General features: G+C 39.5%; 1 protein-coding gene across 2 annotated transcripts in view; it reads right to left on the bottom strand.

The window, feature by feature from the left end:
- Positions 1–793: 793 nt before the first annotated feature.
- The window catches only part of THRB (thyroid hormone receptor beta), a 256,789-nt gene continuing 238,656 nt past the window's right edge, over positions 794–18,926 (bottom strand). Inside the window, exons 1-7 of one of the 2 annotated variants that reach the window (XM_075271370.1) lie at positions 16,773–17,322; positions 12,316–12,416; positions 9,899–10,046; positions 6,355–6,560; positions 5,951–6,097; positions 3,857–4,115; positions 794–2,330 (exon numbers count right to left, since the gene is read on the bottom strand). In XM_075271370.1, the coding sequence (XP_075127471.1) occupies positions 2,089–2,330; positions 3,857–4,115; positions 5,951–6,097; positions 6,355–6,560; positions 9,899–10,046; positions 12,316–12,416; positions 16,773–17,100 (1,431 nt within the window). In that variant the 5' untranslated portion in view covers positions 17,101–17,322 and the 3' untranslated portion in view covers positions 794–2,088. Of the gene's footprint in view, positions 2,331–3,856; positions 4,116–5,950; positions 6,098–6,354; positions 6,561–9,898; positions 10,047–12,315; positions 12,417–16,772; positions 17,323–18,926 lie in introns of those variants that run through there. The other variant, XM_075271371.1, reaches the window with a different exon arrangement.

Below are 18,926 nucleotides of genomic sequence, written 5' to 3'. Positions count from 1 at the left end.
CCTCCCATTGACTTCAATGGGTTCCTTTTTCCGCTAGCGGAAGTCAATGGGATTCTGATGCGGATTCAGCATGAAAATCAGCGCCAAAAACTCTTTGTGAATGGACGCTAAGACATACGAGACATTTTCTTTCTACTGTCTTCCACCCATTAAAGTCTATGGAATCAATTGTAAAAAGCAAGAGGTCAAGTGTGAATTACCCAGGGCCGTACCAAGCAATACACTCAGTGTTTACCCATGGAGAAGCCATTGCTTTTCATATACCCACTCTGCATCGATATCTTTGTACTAAGAGTAACATAGACCTTGCATATGTCTTACAATAAATTGTGAGCTAAAGCAGTTTTCTCACACTGTTCAATTCTTTGCATAGACACAAATAAATTTCAGAGTATAATGTATCTTCTAGGATTGGTGAATGAGTCTTTGTATCTTGTAGGAAGATATGCTGTGTGTCCTGCTAGGCTAACCTATAAAACTGAAAATATAGATTCTTGTAGTTATGGGAGGTTTCTTGTCGGCGGAGATCAATGAGTGATGTGTAAAGGCACATGGCTCTCCTCTCTGGCTCTCAGTGACCAGGCTTGGGACTTGAGGTTAATATGGAATAGAATTTTAGACATATACACACAAAATCTATTTTAAAGTATTTGACCTGAAAATACTAGATTATCATGCACAATATGCAACATATACTATGTTATTGGTTTTGGTTTTGCTGTCAGTAGCTGGGGAGCATTTATGCATCCATTTATATTCTATAGGTTTATTTTATTATAGAAAAATATGTCTGGCAAAATATATAATCTGGCATGAACTAAAGCCCTGAACATGTAATATGGATAGTCTTGCTTTGTATAGAATACACCGATAGATTTGAGGGATATGTGGCACTGAAGCAGATCTGAACATGCCCTATGTAACTGCTTCTCAGCTAGGCACTGTTAGAATATGGGTAATGAAGGAGGTAGTACAATAGAGTATATGGATATATCACAGTTCAGGAGTTCAAATGTCATCCTTGTATGGCCTAGTATTACGACAGTGTGAGGTTACCAATTCCCAAAGTGCCAAGTGATCATCATGTGACTTGTGGCACAAGACCTATTCCAATTCTTATCATCATGCAAAAGTAAGGGGATCAGAAAACGGTGAGACATTAATGGAATTCCTGGAGGTTTACTTTCAAATACCTGAGAAGGGAATGTGCAGAATTAAGGAACTAGTTCTGTACAGTCATCCTATAAACACCAACTATGTAACACAAGAGTGAGAATTGTAATGTCATACTTCCATAACATCCAGGTCAGCTTAGCTTGTTTCATTCCGTAATAAAAAAAAAATAAAAGGACATTGGAAAATGGGAGTTAGAGTAAAAAAATACATTCTTTCAGGATTATCACCTCTTTTCTTAAGTATAAAGGTATAATTATTTTTTGGGGTTTTACCAGGCTAAATTCTCTTTTCTACAAACCCACTCATAAACATGCTACCAATTTATCCCCAACCATGGGCGCAGTGTGTGCCAAATAAGGGGTGATATCGTTTCTTTTAAAAAAATAAATTAAAAAAATATCATCTAGTGATAAAACCAAATATCTGCCTTGTTCTAGGAGGAAATGGTGTATATGCAGCTGTGAACGATTAGAACTGCCCCACATTGCACGAGTAAGTGATCACCACGGGAGATGGTCAGTAGGGTTTTTAGCCGCAGGCACAACATCTGAGAATACCTTTTCTGTGTAGGATCCGTAGTGCTGGTGAATGCAAGTTAATATAAATTTTTCTCTTTTTTTTTTTGTACATTTTCTTTTTCCAATAACCACTTAAGAACTGGAAGGACCGTCAAACGCTCTGACGAGTAATGTCTTGACAGTCACCTCAGCACAAAAGGGGTTCAACTTCCACGGATAAACTTCACATCAAAAGGACAGAATAACAAAAACACGATAGTCACGAGTACCCGCATTAGAGGAACATTTTCATCCATGTCTATTCAGAATGGACGAGAACAAATAAAAGTGACGGAGGCAATGGAATGGAAGGGGAGACCCCAGTAGTGCCGAGTAACCAGAAGCACAGTCTCTTCTAATCCTCAAACACTTCCAAGAACAGTGGGGGAAACAGTTCAGTGGGGCACTCCACTTTCATGTGCAGGAACCGGCTGGCATGGCAGGCTCCAATCATGCGGAGGTCGGTGACTTTCATCAGCAGTTTTGGCCAAAAGTGTGCAACGTTGTGTTTCCTGTAATTAATGTAGTGTTCAAATGCCAAGAGGAAACCTTCTTGGCACTTTTCTATTCTTTCCACACTGGAGAGACCAGGGCGATCTGCCAAGGAAACAAAAACATTTTCAAATATAATTTATATTTTGTGAACATTTTAGACATAGATACATGATACTAACACTTCAAAACAAGAGTATTCCCATCTAGGCAGGCTCAGATATTTCTGGTACAAGTAAACAGAGTGACCCGAATATGGTCATTTCTCCTTCACTGCAGGTATGAAAGGAGGTCAATGGGGCGCCCGTTCTCAAGATAGATGTGGATCCAAGTGGTGGGATCAGCATCTGTCAGATATTTATTGCATATCCCATGGATACAGCCATAAAATTCCAGATGGAAATACTCCTTTACAAACAATAACTTATTTTAACGTTAAACACTTACCTCTCTAATAATTGATTCAATATTCATACTGTCTGACTTCATATTTTTAGGCTTGTGTGTGTTGAAGGAAACTTACCACCATGAAAATGCTATCCAACATAGCAGCATCCTGTTATAGAGCAGGCAGAGCTGAGCAGACTGATATAAAGTTATTTGAAACTTATTGATTGAAATCCCCGTTTATTCTATGCTCAGGAGTCCAATGGGTGGAGTGAGTTAGTCACTAAAAACATCCCCTGTATGTCCATGTAGTCCCGAAACAGGACCACCCACTGGACTTCTAAGGCCAGAATGAGCTGAGATGTAAAGAAATAAAAGACAACTTCATTCTGCTCAGCTCCTCTTGCTCTATAGCATGATTCTGGCAGACGAGAATCCGTGTTCAAACCAACAAGATCTCTTTAAGGCTTTCTCCAACACACATCTAATGCTATCTGTAGACTTCATATACTACCTAAGCATGCTTCAAGACACCTGTGACAATAAGACATGAATTCCATAATATTCCACCCAAACTTTACTGTAATAGGTTCATGACTATTTTACTGATCTAGTAAATCCAGCACTTAGTGAGAGGTTATTGTTCTTTATTATATATTATTTGCTTTTATATATATCCTTATCTTAACTGAATCAGGTAATTCCTCATTGATCTACTTATTTTATGTCATGGATTTATAATGGATGACAACAAGAAATCCAAAAATGTGGCTCTGTATAACAGAAATCCTATCAGTAGGGAATGGGTTGCTTGAAACGCGTGAGTGGTACCTTGTAGGCTACCACTTAGACTGTAAATAAACTTCAGTTTTATTGGGAGCCATGCAGTTCTGGATTTCTTTCTGTGATCTATTGGCATCTAGGCACTAACATCACTGAGTCTGGGAATGGCATTGAGTCTTACTGGAGTTAAAACTGTACAAATGGTGGCTGAAAAAGTAAAGACTAAGCAATCCAAGAGGCGAGAGAAATGCCTAGACGCAATCATGGAATGTGTCTCAAGGGTAATATGTTTAATTTTACTTATTGCTGATCTCAGATTTATGACCTGAGACTCTTAAAATCCAGTTGTATATAAGTTCATTCTAGTTATGTCAGGGTAGAAAACAACAAATGTCGACATTTCGGCTACCTATAACGTGTAGTACACATCACCATAATGCAAAATATGATAATGTTCCCACCTGATGACATAAGCAGCACAGCCTGCAACAAGGCGACTTCGGTATCATCAAGATTAAATGAGGACAGCGATACGCCTAAATCAAAGATGGCGTCAGATACCACCCCTAGTCCACCATTTTTCAGTTGTCCTCTTGTGACTGCCATCTCCCCATTCAGTGTTAACGTCTCACTTTCTGGGTCATATCTCACTGCAGCTCGGAGTGACATGATCTCCATGCAGCAGCCCTTGAGGAGGATGATCTGGTCTTCGCATGGCAGCTAGAATTTAGAATACACAATTAATATAGCTATATTAAATGCAATTATATCATGGAAAGGGTAACATTTCTTTATTTCCTATACTAAGCAACCACATGAAAGGCATAAAATGCTAAGGGGTGAAGAGGTTTTAAAAAAAAAAAAAAACACTTTTACATAGGACATTTACACTCACCGGCCACTTTATTAGGTACACCATGCTAGTAACGGGTTGGACCCCCTTTTGCCTTCAGAACTGCCTCAATTCTTCGTGGCATAGATTCAACAAAGTGCTGGAAGCATTCCTCAGAGATTTTGGTCCATATTGACATGATGGCATCACACAGTTGCCGCAGATTTGTCGGCTGCACATCCATGATGCGAATCTCCCGTTCCACCACATCCCAAAGATGCTCTATTGGATTGAGATCTGGTGACTGTGGAGGCCATTGGAGTACAGTGAACTCATTGTCATGTTCAAGAAACCAGTCTGAGATGATTCCAGCTTTATGACATGGCGCATTATCCTGCTGAAAGTAGCCATCAGATGTTGGGTACATTGTGGTCATAAAGGGATGGACATGGTCAGCAACAATACTCAGGTAGGCTTTGGCGTTGCAACGATGCTCAATTGGTACCAAGGGGCCCAAAGAGTGCCAAGAAAATATTCCCCACACCATGACACCACCACCACCAGCCTGAACCGTTGATACAAGGCAGGATGGATCCATGCTTTCATGTTGTTGACGCCAAATTCTGACCCTACCATCCGAATGTCGCAGCAGAAATCGAGACTCATCAGACCAGGCAACGTTTTTCCAATCTTCAATTGTCCAATTTCGATGAGCTTGTGCAAATTGTAGCCTCAGTTTCCTGTTCTTAGCTGAAAGGAGTGGCACCCGGTGTGGTCTTCTGCTGCTGTAGCCCATCTGCCTCAAAGTTCGACGTACTGTGCGTTCAGAGATGCTCTTCTGGCTACCTTGGTTGTAACGGGTGGCTATTTGAGTCACTGTTGCCTTTCTATCAGCTCGAACCAGTCTGGCCATTCTCCTCTGACCTCTGGCATCAACAACGCATTTCCGCCCACAGAACTGCCGCTCACTGGATGTTTTTTCTTTTTCGGACCATTCTCTGTAAACCCTAGAGATGGTTGTGCGTGAAAATCCCAGTAGATCAGCAGTTTCTGAAATACTCAGACCAGCCCTTCTGGCACCAACAACCATGCCACGTTCAAAGGCACTCAAATCACCTTTCTTCCCCATACTGATGCTCGGTTTGAACTGCAGGAGATTGTCTTGACCATGTCTACATGCCTAAATGCACTGAGTTGCCGCCATGTGATTGGCTGATTAGAAATTAAGTGTTAACGAGCAGTTGGACAGGTGTACCTAATAAAGTGGCCGGTGAGTGTATTTGCAATGAATGCATGATCCCTGAGATTGGCCCACCAGAGAATCCTGTGTGAATAAAGTGGCATTGCACATGTGTAAGCGCCACTTCATAGAAATAGCCTTGGACAGTGTCCCAGTAGCCCCTTACAGGTAAATGGAACATTGATCATGCTTGAGTGCCGCTTACAAATCATACTACAGATCATGCATGGCTCTACTACTCCATTCACATAGGGGGTAAAGGGACCCGTTCTCATGATTGTCATAATGGAACCCCCTAGACATCACAAGCACTGGGGACTCTGCTGACAGGTGATAAATGCTACTTATTGGAAAACCTATTTAAATGTTGACTACCTCATTTAGACTACCCTGTTTCCTACCTGGCTGACACTCTGTATCCTACCAATAATCCACTCTTATGGGTTTTTTTTTTTTTTTTTACTTGACAAGCAAAGTACTCACCTCACAAAACATAGGTAATTTTTTGGCAAAATCCACCACTCTTGTAATTGCTGGGGTGATTATTTTTGTAAACTGACTGAAGGCTTCCAAGTCCACTTTTCCACCCTCTGGAGCATTAACTATAGGAGCCTGCCCAATATCTTCTGGCTGGTGTGAAACAGAACATAATACAGACATGAAATATTATATCATAACACAATAAAATATTTCAACTTTGAAAGCATGTATACAACAATCCCTTCTCCTACAATGGAGTAAGTACAAGATTGTGTTAACTTCCTTTAGTAGAAAATAAATATGATCTTAGTGCAAGAACATGTGGTCAACAGGCCATGGACCATCCTCGCTTTCTCTAGAGCATCACCACACAGGGTCAGGACCTGCCATTATGACATTTTACTTACTAGAAATTTTCTTTTCTGTTTCCAGTGACTTCCCTGTGCATTGGTGGCCACGTGAGCTTCAGTGACAACCTGTATGAGCTCCCACTCTTCTGCTGTTGGTTCAGGCTTCTGTACCAGTGATTTCTGCAGTTCATCCTTGCGCCTCTTTTCTCTGTTTTCTTCTATAAGCTTTCTTTTTGCCAAACGCTTGCTGTCATCCAAAACCACTTAAAAAGAATGATCATGCATATCAATAAGTATCCTGAATACACTTTTGCCGTTTGACGCTATATGGATCATCTAGTTAAAGATGAGTGGCAGAAATATGAAATGGAACATAAATGTTTAATAAATATAAGCTTTAGCTTAAGCTGACCACATGGGTGACATTAAATGGCATATCACCCTAAAATACATGTGGATGCAATTCAATGGTAACTATTAATCCATTAAAATGACCTTGTACTATCCATTTATACATGATACAATTTGTGTCCATGTATAAATGCAGAATTGGGGAGATTATACTTGCAGAGAATAAAAAAACACAATGTGGTAGCGTTCATTCATACTGCCTAATACTTCAGATTCAAGAAAGTATTTGTCCCACTGGATGGCGTCCCATGATTAAATGTCACATTTTGCCTTTAGATGGGTTAAAAGAAAACATCAACTGAAAAACTGTTCAGTTTGAGATTTTTCTGCTACATACGTATTATGCCGTCCCCTGGTGTTCTGCTGACTCTCCCTCAGGACATCCACTTTATGAGGTCAATGGTGGTAAATATAAGCAGCATCTAATATGTCAGCTTCTACTGATTGCACCGCACAATAGCTCCAACACCAATGGTCTGGCAGCTGAATCAACTGTGCAACCAGCAGAATAAAAGTATGCATAGGTGGACATCAAGAGAGGTAATCAACAGAACACCAGGGGGCACCATAACAAGTATGTAACTGCAACGTCTAAATGATTCCAACTGAACATTGTTATATTATTCCTGATATAACAGAGCAAATTAATACTTAAAGAGTTTTTCCAGGAAAATAAAGTTTATGATTTATTATTAGGATAAGTTATCAATATCATATTGGCAGGGGCCCAAGTCCTGAAACACCCACAAAACAACTGTTTGAAGAGGAAATGGAACTTGGGCAATTGCCACTTCCTCTTCTCAGGTCAGTGATCTCAAGTCCATTAGTCACATGGCCATGCTGCAGCACCAAGCACAACCACTGTACGCCACTGTGCTTCCTGACCAGTGATGAACCTGCAGATCTTGGCTCAGTGATGCACCCCCTTCTAAAACCCAAAACTTCTAGAAGAAAAGATATATATATATTTTCTTCTAGAAGTTTTGTCAGTGAATCATATTGTATCTAGGAGTACATTTATTTTGGAGTCAGTGAATGGCCTTTCTAAAACCCACTCCACCTCGGACCTGACATTGACAACTATTCTAAGGGTAGGTGATCAATATCATAGTTCCAGAAAACCTATTTAATTGTGTGACACCCTCTCTTTAAGGACTGAAATAATTTTAGCTTTTGCATAACAATTTTTTTCTTTTCCGCTTTATAAGGGCCATAATTTTTTTTATTCATCGGTTGATATATGGCTTACTTTTTGCAGGACAAATTGTACTTTGTAATGGCGCAATTCAGTGTTCTGTGCAATGTAGTGGGAAGCTGGACAAAATTCAGAAAGAAGTGGAATTGGAGAAAAGAAAACGCATTTGCACTAATTTCTTAAAGAGGATGTCCAGTGAAATTTGGAAAAAAAAATAAAAAGGATGGGTGAGATGACAAAAAAATGAATCATACTCCCCTGTTCCCGATGCTCTGGTGTCCTCCCAGCATGGTCCTTCTGCTGGACTGTCTTCTCAAAGTGAAAGCGCTGAGGCCAATCAGCGACCTCAAGAAGCGACCCCAGGACATCATAGGTAGTGATTAGAGATGAGCGAGTAGTACTCGATCGAGTAGGTATTCGATCGAATACTACGGTATTCGAAATACTCGCTATTCGAATGTAAAAGTTCGATGCAGAACCAGCATTGATTGGCCGAATGCTATACAGTAGGCCAATCAACGCTGGTTCTTCTCCTACCTTTAGAAGTCTTCTCCGTGAAGCTTCCCCGCGGCGTCTTCCGGCTCTTCATTCACTCTGCCAGGCATCGGGCCTGGGCAGAGCCAACTGCGCATTTCCGCTTGTAGTGCGGGCATGCACAGTCGGCTCTGCCCAAACCTGATGCCTGGCAGAGTGAATTCAGAGCCGGGAGATGCCGCAGGGATGCTGCAAGGAGAAGACTGCTCGGAGGATCCAGCCCAACCCTCACTCGTGGACTTGGTAAGTATAATTTGATCGAACGTTGCCTACCCCTGAAACGAGCATTTTCCCCCCATAGACTATAATAGGGTTCGATATTCGATTCGAGTAGTTGAATATTGAGGGGCTACTCGAAACAAATATTGAACCTCGAACATTTTACTGTTCGCTCATCTCTAGTAGTGATGTCATGTGCCCTTCGCTGAAGCCACTGATTAGTAGGGACTACCACCAGAAGATAACAATGGACCGGCAGGAACGAACTACACTGGAAGGCACCGGGGAAAGGTGAGTATGATTTTTTTTTTGTATTAAAATTTTCCCTGAACAACCTCTTTAAGGATTTAATTTTTTGGAATGAGTAAAGAAACTGACTTAGTGTCCACAGATAATAGATAACTCACAAGCACAGCTATGGGTAAGAAAATGAGCAGTTCTCTTGTACCTGTCTAAAAAATATACATTTTGTAAGAGGGCTTCTTTTATATACATGACCTTTCCTTGTAGGCCATCCATATTAGATCAGCGGGCACTGCAACCTCTTTATTGTTTACGTTGCTTAGTGCACTCGATATAATGTACATTTACTGGCCGCTGTGCAGGATATTGCAGGGTTGTACCTTTCACTTACATATAGGCTTGGAGAGCATTAACCAGCTTGTCTAGAATTTACTGCAGAAGGGAGTATGGAGTCAGTAAGGTAAAAGTTGAAGGAAATTTACTTGATTATGGAATATGACTCTAGCTTACTAAAGAACATGTGCACGAAATTGTCAATCCTATCCTAGCTACATAGCGGGCTCAGTTTTCCGGGAAATTAGGAAGGACAGATTAATCTTAGACATTGTTGCCCGTACTGGAGGGTGTGGGGTCATGGCTGATAGTTCACCAGTTTAATTGAGCAAAATGACTTATTTTTATTTTACAAAATAGACCCATTCATCAGCACAGATTTGCTTTAGATCCAATGCAGATATCGTCTTTTTCTACATTTTTAGTACAACTCCTCAGCACAGTACAGCGATTGTCTTATGTGTTGCCTTTAGTGCTGTGCCATAAAAAATTATAGCTAACACAAAAGCAGTACTGACATATCAGTTTATTTCAAGCTCGATATATTGCATGTGCTCCATTTATATGACGTATTTCAAGTGGTTATTTTAGAGAATCTATTGGACGGCATTCAGCATGAGTATGTGAGACAAAGTAAGCCACACACATCTCTTATGAGCTACTTACGGTCTGTTGCCATCCCAACGGCGATGCACTTTTTGAATCGACATTCTTGGCACTGATTTCTTGTTACTTTGTCTATCACACATTTTCCTTCATATTTACATGAATAGCTGGGGTGAAGGTTCTTCTGAATAGTTCGTCTGAAAAAGCCCTATAGATGGCAAGGTTCACCATTAGAGTACAGAGAGTACACAAATACCAATATAAAAAGCTGTGCATTATCATTGTAATGGCATTGTTCATATAATATGAAGAAAGAAGTGCTCCAATAACTTTTATAACCCTATGAATACAAATATCTAAAGTGCATATAAAGAGGTTTGCATTTTATTACATTCGGTATGTAGGACGAGTCAATAGCACATTTTTACAATGTCTAACTGTGCCGATCAATATAACCTTTATACCTCAGCTGCTCTGTTGTAGAGACCTGGTCCAGTTTCCCTCCGGGGCTGGGACTCATCGGATCAGAAGCAGAGACGCTCTCCACAGTTATGTGAGCCCACCGCTCTGACTCCGTGAGCCCCAGCACATAACAGTAAGGGATCCAGTCCTGTACAAAGGAGCACTGGGGATAAGTATGACTTTTTTATTTTATACCGCTCCTGGCCCCCCTGCCCTGTGTGTTTTCTTTTTCTTTAGAATTCTTGGATAACATAACAAAAACACTCACCCTGAGATGTATCTTATTATATTATTACATTGATAAATATACTTTATTCAGCAATACCTTTTTCTTTGACCATCTCTTATAACACCACCATCAGTGATGAATATGGGAAACATTTTTATGTATACTGCCCCATGTCAACTGTCATTAATGCCTTCCTTGCACCCCAGACTCCTTTGGGGAGGAGTTTCTAATTCATTAGGCGCTTGTTACTTATTTCTGGCTTCTTCAGCGACTTGGTGGTTTTAGCGTAGTTCTGTGCAATTTTATTCCAGCCAGTTTTCTCTAAGTCTAGCACCTTGGATCTTGTTTAGTGGCTTACCTTGCTTCTTGGTTCCATTCATTGTCTCTGGGTCCTAATGCTGGTATTGTATGTGTTAGGGTCAATATTGTGGATTACGGTTTCCAGTAGGGATATCTTTTAATGATAGTAAAGGCCAGTGGTTTCAGAGTCAGGACTGAGGATAGACCCAATATGCAGCCAAAATTCTGGCTAAAAGTAACCAACTAAAAGTGGAATAAACTTAGACTAGACCAGGAAAGATATGGCAGATTTAACATCCAACATTGGCCACAGAGATTAATCTGCCATATTTTCAGGCTTCCTGTCTAAGTTTGCACTATCTAACAATTGGTAAATCTGGACCATTGTTTAAAACCAATGACCTAAGTTATGAACTAAACAGACCAAAGGATTGTGACTAATCTGATGTCCCCTGCCTGTGTTTCTTGGTCCAAGCAAATCTCTTCTTCTTATTTTTCACCATCAGTAATAGTTTCCATGTGGGGTGAAGCATGGATTGGGCCGTGTGCCAAATGTGCACCTCAATATCATCCCTTATCAATATCATAGTTTTCTGGCGTACAGGAAATCCCCCCATTTTATTCATTATATGCAGACTTATTAAATATATTATACACATGCCTATTATGTATCTTACATACACACTTGTGTGCATTAGATAATGAATGAAATATTAACCCTTTAGAGAGAGGTTTCTTTTAGGACTTGATGACCAAATCATTTTTTGTACTTTTCAGTTGTAAGATACCAAGCCCTATAGCATTGTGTGTTTTTTTTTACATAAATGTAACTGTATGAGGGCATGTTTTTTGCGGGACAAGTGGTAGTGTGCACTAGCACTATTTTGGGGTCTATTTTTTTGGGTAGATACACCTCACAGATTAACTTTTATTAACTCTTTATGGGAAGGAATAGAAAAACAACAGCAAAACAGCTATAAACTGGGCGCTATTCACCCTGCGGTTTAAAGAACCTGATAAATTTATTGACTGGGCCAATATAATTAAATTGATACCAAATTTGTGCAGTCTTTTACAGTTTTACCACTTTTCCAAAGTAAAAACCCTTTTTATAATAACTTATCTTCCATCACCAATAAAGCCCTGTAAATTATTTTTTTGTTGTTGTTAACAAGGGCTTATTTTTTGCGGGACAACCTGACATTTTTATTGACCCTAAGGCCCATTATTGACTGTTATAGAAAGTCTATACGTCAGTAACTAATGGGTTAAAACTCAACCTTTTTAACCTCTAAATACAGTATAAGTGATATTCAAAAATTATAGCAGACAAAAAACAATGAAAAGTCACAGGAATGTCATGTTTTAATTATATTTATTAAGTCATTATATATATATATATATATATATATATATATATATATATATATATATATATAGTTTGTGTGTACATATGTATAGTATATATATGTGTGTCTTCACTTACCTTACAGCCTTCACAGGTGATGCATCTATAATGATACCCTGTCGCCTTGTCTCCACACACCACACATAGTTCATCTTTATCCAAATAGCTGGGTATGTACCCTACAGGAAAAGAGAATTTTGTAAATTCTATATTGTGTTGAGACAACAGCAGAGACATAACATATGTTAGATATCTTGACATTATTTCTACTGTTTTGTTCTAGACAATATTTCTGTACATTTCTGTAGAGAAGGATCATACAATTGGCTGTCACCGTAGACATGCCATGGGCGGTAGATTTGGTTTTGCAGTAGATAATAAATGTAGCAATGTTTTTCTTACTGTCTCATACTGATATACAGTATGTATGAAATACATTATATAACTAGCTTTGTAACACTTGGTTGAGGTTTGTATGAAATCACAATATAAAAGTTATTCATCCACTTTTTATGGCACTATTGCACCACAATTAGAAATGTATGGGCTCCTTACAATTCTGTATGAATGTAAATTTAGTCAGATGTTTGTATCTTACATTAGATGCCATATTAGTTATTTATCCACAGAATGGAATACATTACCATATGGAACCACCATACAACACCACACAAGGGAACAACACATACCCCCCTAACCCTCAGGTTTAGATTTGTTGTACGGTGTACTTCACTATGTATGTGACAATTAAACCTGCCACATTATAGCTTTATTTGTTCAAGGAGTTTTCTGAGATTGCAGTATCACTGATCTATCCTTAGGATACATCAATATCGGATCAGTAGGGGTTGAAGTGTCTAAGAACAGGTCACAATATTAAACTGCCAGAAAACCTCTATAATTAATGAAGCTGGAGTGCAATAATAATAATTATCAGTTGTTGAAGAGACTGCAGTATTTGGGTGAGGACTGCAGATTCTTCACTGAATACCAAGTACAGCGTTACACATTATGTAGGATCTGTGACTGGTATTATAACTCAACTTCATTTACTGGAATGAGCTGCAAATATAACATCACAAGCTTGTGAAACAGTCCTGGTGATTGGCCTACACTGCGGAGCATATAATACTGTGTGGGGGCAACTGTGGAGCATATAATACTGTGTGAGGGCCACTCTATAGCACATAGTACTGCGTGGGGGCAACTGTGGAGCATATAATACTGTGTGAGGGCCACTCTATAGCACATAGTACTGCGTGGGGGCAACTGTGGAGCATATAATACTGTGTGAGGGCCACTCTATAGCACATAGTACTGTGTGGGGGCAACTGTGGAGCATATTATACTGTCCCAGTATTGTTTACATATCCTGGGTGCTGTGCTGCTCACTCGCCGTATTCTTGATAACTAAAGTTATGGGTACTACAGCTATATCCCCTTTCTCGTATCTGAGATATCACAGCAGAACCATCACTATCAAGAATTCTCTCAATGGACGGGGTAGGGGGCCCCAGAGAAAATTTTCTGCCGGGGCCCACAACACCTTCGTTACGCCACTGGCTGACATATTTAGCAGTATCTGACACTGTGATTTATTGGTGAATTAATTCAGATCGCCTAAGCTACAACTGTAAGTATGACCCTACAGATGGCAATAACCCTTTAAAGGATGTCTGTCAACAGAACTAAGCATATCAGCATATCATACCAGCCTGACAGTCCGAAAAGTTATGGTCATCTGAGTTAAACTGCGTATTCCCCTTGTGAATTACTGCCTCTGATGCCAAGATATGAATGCCCTTTCAATAAGCAAATGAGGCTGTTGTAAAATTTAGGGCATTGTCATTGGTCTAAAGAGATAAATGGCAATGGTCTCTTTGCTCCAAAACACTCATTTGCATATGGAGAAAATCAGCAATATCTTGGTAATTGAGGGCCTCGATTTACAAGGGGAAAACACATTTTAATTCAGGTGATCCTAACCTATTCATCTATTGGACTGGGTTGATATGTGGGGTTCTGGTGACAGACTCCATATATGGTATAAAGGATGTTTTTTTTCCTGTTTCTTTAGGTTTTTTTGTAATTCTGCGATGAGATTTTAGCTGTAATGCAACAGGAAAATGTGAAACACCCTACAAACAGAGCCGTTTTGTTGTGTTTTGTCTCACTCTTGGTATTTTATGAATTATTGTCAGTTTTTTCTATGCCATTAAAATATATGTATCAAAAGGGCGCCAACTGAAAAAAAAAAAGCTTGTAAAACATAATTGTATATCTTTGGCATTTACATACTGTAAATACCCTGAAAGTAAAAACTTGCAGTGTTGTGGCATCAGTCAACTTTGTATTTCCAGCCAGATTAAAATGTATACATATGTTTCTTACAGACTGGTATCTGCTAATTTCATTGTCGAAAAAAAAACAACTTTACTTTAAATATGTTTGTCTTGAGACAAGTTGGAATTTGTTCTAAAACTATAGAGCAAACAGACTGTAAAGTTCTGCAAAAAATATACAAAAAGTATATTGATTTCTAATTATAAACCTTAAAAGTGTTATATAAATACACACACGACAACAAATACTTTAGAATAATTCATTAATATGTCTGTAATAATAGACAGGCATATATGTGTGAAAATATATATATATATATATATATATATATATATATATATATATATATATATATATATATGGGGAGAGAGAGAAAGAGATAGACACATAAAAAGTCTTCTCCTGCTCCAGGCAATGTATTCAGAATCTTAGAATAATTCCATACTTTGGATGTACCACTATCACAGTGGGAAGGTTGGATGCGGACACCTGTTCTCTTGTGTTTTAATGAGTTTCTATAGAGTCTTCATTAATTCCAAATCAATGCTGATCAATAAGGACAAGCATGTCCTTTCAGCAACCTTCTGTCTTCACCGCTGGATTAATTCCCTCTTGTAAGAAATTCAATAATGTAGATTTAACACTAAATATATATTTAGACTAAGAAGACATGACAGGTTCTGTCAATACAATAGTGTGCTGCATAAACCCTCTATTAACATGCACATCTATAGCATCAAATGATGGAGGTAGTCATACGAGTGAACTACTAGAAGCAGAAATAGGCATATCACATACTGTACATTATAAAGAAAGATAGTATATAACATACTGTATATTGTAAACGTTAAAAGCTGAAGACCTTACAAGTGCGTTGTCATGTGGCACTGATATTATATGCAGTGTATTTACTTTTACACAGGTAAACCTTATACCTGTGATACCGCTCTGCATAAAAACTAATACATGATAAATTGTCCTCCGCTATTCCTGTATGCTCCAACTTTATCAAACTAGCATAAGCTTTTTTTATACTGTATACCAGTTCTCATATTATATAGCCCCTTTATAATATGAGGACTGGAAAGTAGGTATCAGACCATATAATGCATATAGTCTTGTGAGGATATTTGCTTGTGTGCAGTAATTTAAGTCTGCTACATGGATTTACAGAAGGAAACTAAAATCATCTCAGAACAAGGAGAATCAGACTCTGCTGGAAAAATAATACGTTAACCGAACAGTTAAAAAATACTCAAAATACAAATGTCATGTCCATAGGGACAGTGCAAAAAGCCATGCAAGCTGCACCACTAGTTAAATCTATGAGTCACCGGGCAATACATGGAAAAGAATTGAACAGAAAGTTCATTGGGGATAAATGCAGGACAACATTGTATTCTGGTGATTCATATACACAGAAGAATTACTATATTCTGCAGTTTATAAATGACTATGACTACTCTACTTAATGGTAACATACTAGTCACACTGACTGTGGGATATATCAGAATGCAAAAAAAGCAAAGCCATTCAGTATTAATAGATACGATAGATGAATTAAGGTAAAAAAAAAAAAACAGTAAGAGACGTCATCATTATTGTAAAGTGTACAAAAATGCAAAAAATGACCATCGTACCAGATGTACCAATACTAGCAATTACAAGTATGACGGAGCAGCTTCCACTTATCACTGTGCAATGCCATGCAGTTCTCTCAATATACTGCTGTTTACATTGTAAACTTACCTTACATATAGCTGAAATGTAGGGGTTAATTATACAAAAACACCAGTGCTGGCCAATTCCTCTTTCACATGGGTGACGGATTTCAATGAGCACAATACACACACACACACACACACACACATATCATCCATCACGCACCCCATCCAGACACCCAAATTTTTATTTGACTTGTCTTCAAGAAACAAGGGTCATCGCACGAATCTAAAATTGCAGAAAAAAAAGAAATTCTCTCGAGCAGAGAAATAAAAAAAACATTTTAATCTCCTAGCAACCTGGAAATACGGCTTTTGTCAGATTACAGACGGGCTCTGAAGGACGGATATGTGTTAAAAAATATCTGCAACTTTAGAATCCAACCCGGCTCCGATGCTGGATGGAAGCACGCAGGTAAACAGACATGCAAAACACTCATTAGAAACACGGAAAGACAAAACCGTCCCTACCTTTTTTCTGTGAGAACATCGGAGACTGCCCCTGTGAAAAAGTTGCTTTTTCCTCCGAGAAATACTCAGGTTGGTTGTATGAATTCAGGGCCATGTCCATTTCCGAGTACTCGCTTTTAAACATGTTTCCAGGGTAACTAGAGGTATAAGCCTGATTCACCGCCCAGGCCTGATCCATATATATATTATTGTTGTGTAGGACATAAGCCTCACAAGAACTGTAGTTCTCACTATCTTCTATATAAGAGCAGTATTCAGTGGGCTGCATACAGAAGGTGTTAGACGCACACTGGGGCATTTCGTACATTTCCTGAATGCAGTAGTTCATTTTGACATCCGGGGTGAGCTTCTACTTTACGTATGCACCCTCACACATATGCATGCATACACGTGGAATGAGGGGAGAAAATGATGAATACACAGTAGTAACTAAAGTCTGCCTCAAAGATAAGCACCCTGGAACGATTTGGAGAAGCACCTTGTGTGCTAAGATCCTATTTATATCTCGGATGCTACCGACAAACCAAACATGTTGGAAAAGAGATTTATGACAGTTTAAGGTCCTAATCTATGAGCCACGGCTAAATCCTAGCAAGATGGATTCACAGACAGGTAGCAGAAGGTATTAAGAGACACAACACAAGGCGGGCTGGCTACAATCCTGACTTTATTTAAGTTTTGGCAATAACTTTGAGCGTTCATATTCAAGACCTGTCAGTGTGACATGCACTTGACAAGTTAAAAAGCAAAGCCTAAGTGAGTCAGAGGGCTGTGTAAAATCCTAAAATCAATAGGCTGAAGTTTTTAACTCTATCCTTTAAGAAACTCAATAGGAAAAACCTAGATGACCTATAGCAGAATGTAAAAGGTAAACAGAGTAACAACATAATCCACAATCAGTTCTATTGATTTGGTGTTATGGCATTAACTGAGTGGTAAAGGAGAACCTTCTGCACAATGGCAGGTATTGATTGCCATTCATAGACTGTCATAGTTCTTCAAGCACGAGTGTTTTACACAAAGCATATGAAATAGTTACATGTAAATAACAAGGCTTAAATACTAATGGCCCTGTATAGAGGGTTATGTATTTAATGCACAAATAAACTTCTAAGAAAACATTAGCAATGCAGGTGACGAAACCCAGCAGCCAATATCTAGCCCTTGTCCTCATGGCATGCTGGATATGTAGAAAACTGCACCATGAAATTTACACAGTTGTAAGAAATAAAAAAGCGAACCATTTCTGCTTTGATTACGAATAAAATGTTGGTTTGGTTTGGATTCACATTTATAGGCAAACACAATCTAAGTACAGTAATCTAATAACACAAACCAGTGGTGTAACTAGGAATGGCGGGGCCCCGTGGCGAACTTTTGACATGGCCCCCCCACCGACCGACACCAAGGCCGAAGACCTCAACCGACCCCCTCCTACGCATTCCTGCGGGCTCTATTATGCCCCATAGTGGTCCCTGCACACAGTATTATGTCCCTTACTGGCCCCTGCACACACTATTATGGCCCTCCGTGGCCCCTGCACACAGTATTATCCCCCATAGTGGCCCCTTCACACAGTATTATCCCCCATAGTGGTCCCTGCACACAGTATTATACCCCATAGTGGCCCCTGCACTCAGTATTATGTTCCTTAATGGCCCCTGCACACACTATTTTGGCCCTCAGTGGCCCCTCCACACAGTATTATCCCCCATAGTGGCCCCTCCACACAGTACTTTCCCCCATAGTGGCCCCTGCACACAGTATTATCCCCCATAGTGGCCCCTGCACACAGTATTGTACCCCATAGTGGCCCCTGCACACAGTACTATGTCCAACTGTGGACACCCATAAACAATTATTATACTCTGGGGTCTGAAAAGACCCCAGAGTATAATAATTGGAGACCCAGGGGGAGAAAAATATAAAAAAAACTCCTCTGTTACTCATTTACCTCCCGGCTCCTATGATGTCGGCCTCCGAAGTAGTCCATCTTCAATGACGTCAGACATCACATGACCCGGGACGCAGGATGGGGTCATGAGACGTCAGACGACTAGGCCGAAGCCTGCCCGGACTGTGGAGAGGTAAGTAACAGTGTTTTTTATGTTTCTTACCTCTCCCGGGCCATCGATCATTATACTCGGGGGTCCG

The sequence above is a fragment of the Leptodactylus fuscus genome, chromosome 4 (genome assembly GCF_031893055.1).
Source record: "Leptodactylus fuscus isolate aLepFus1 chromosome 4, aLepFus1.hap2, whole genome shotgun sequence".
NCBI lineage: Eukaryota > Metazoa > Chordata > Amphibia > Anura > Leptodactylidae > Leptodactylus > Leptodactylus fuscus.
This window is presented reverse-complemented; position numbering and strand designations above follow the sequence as displayed.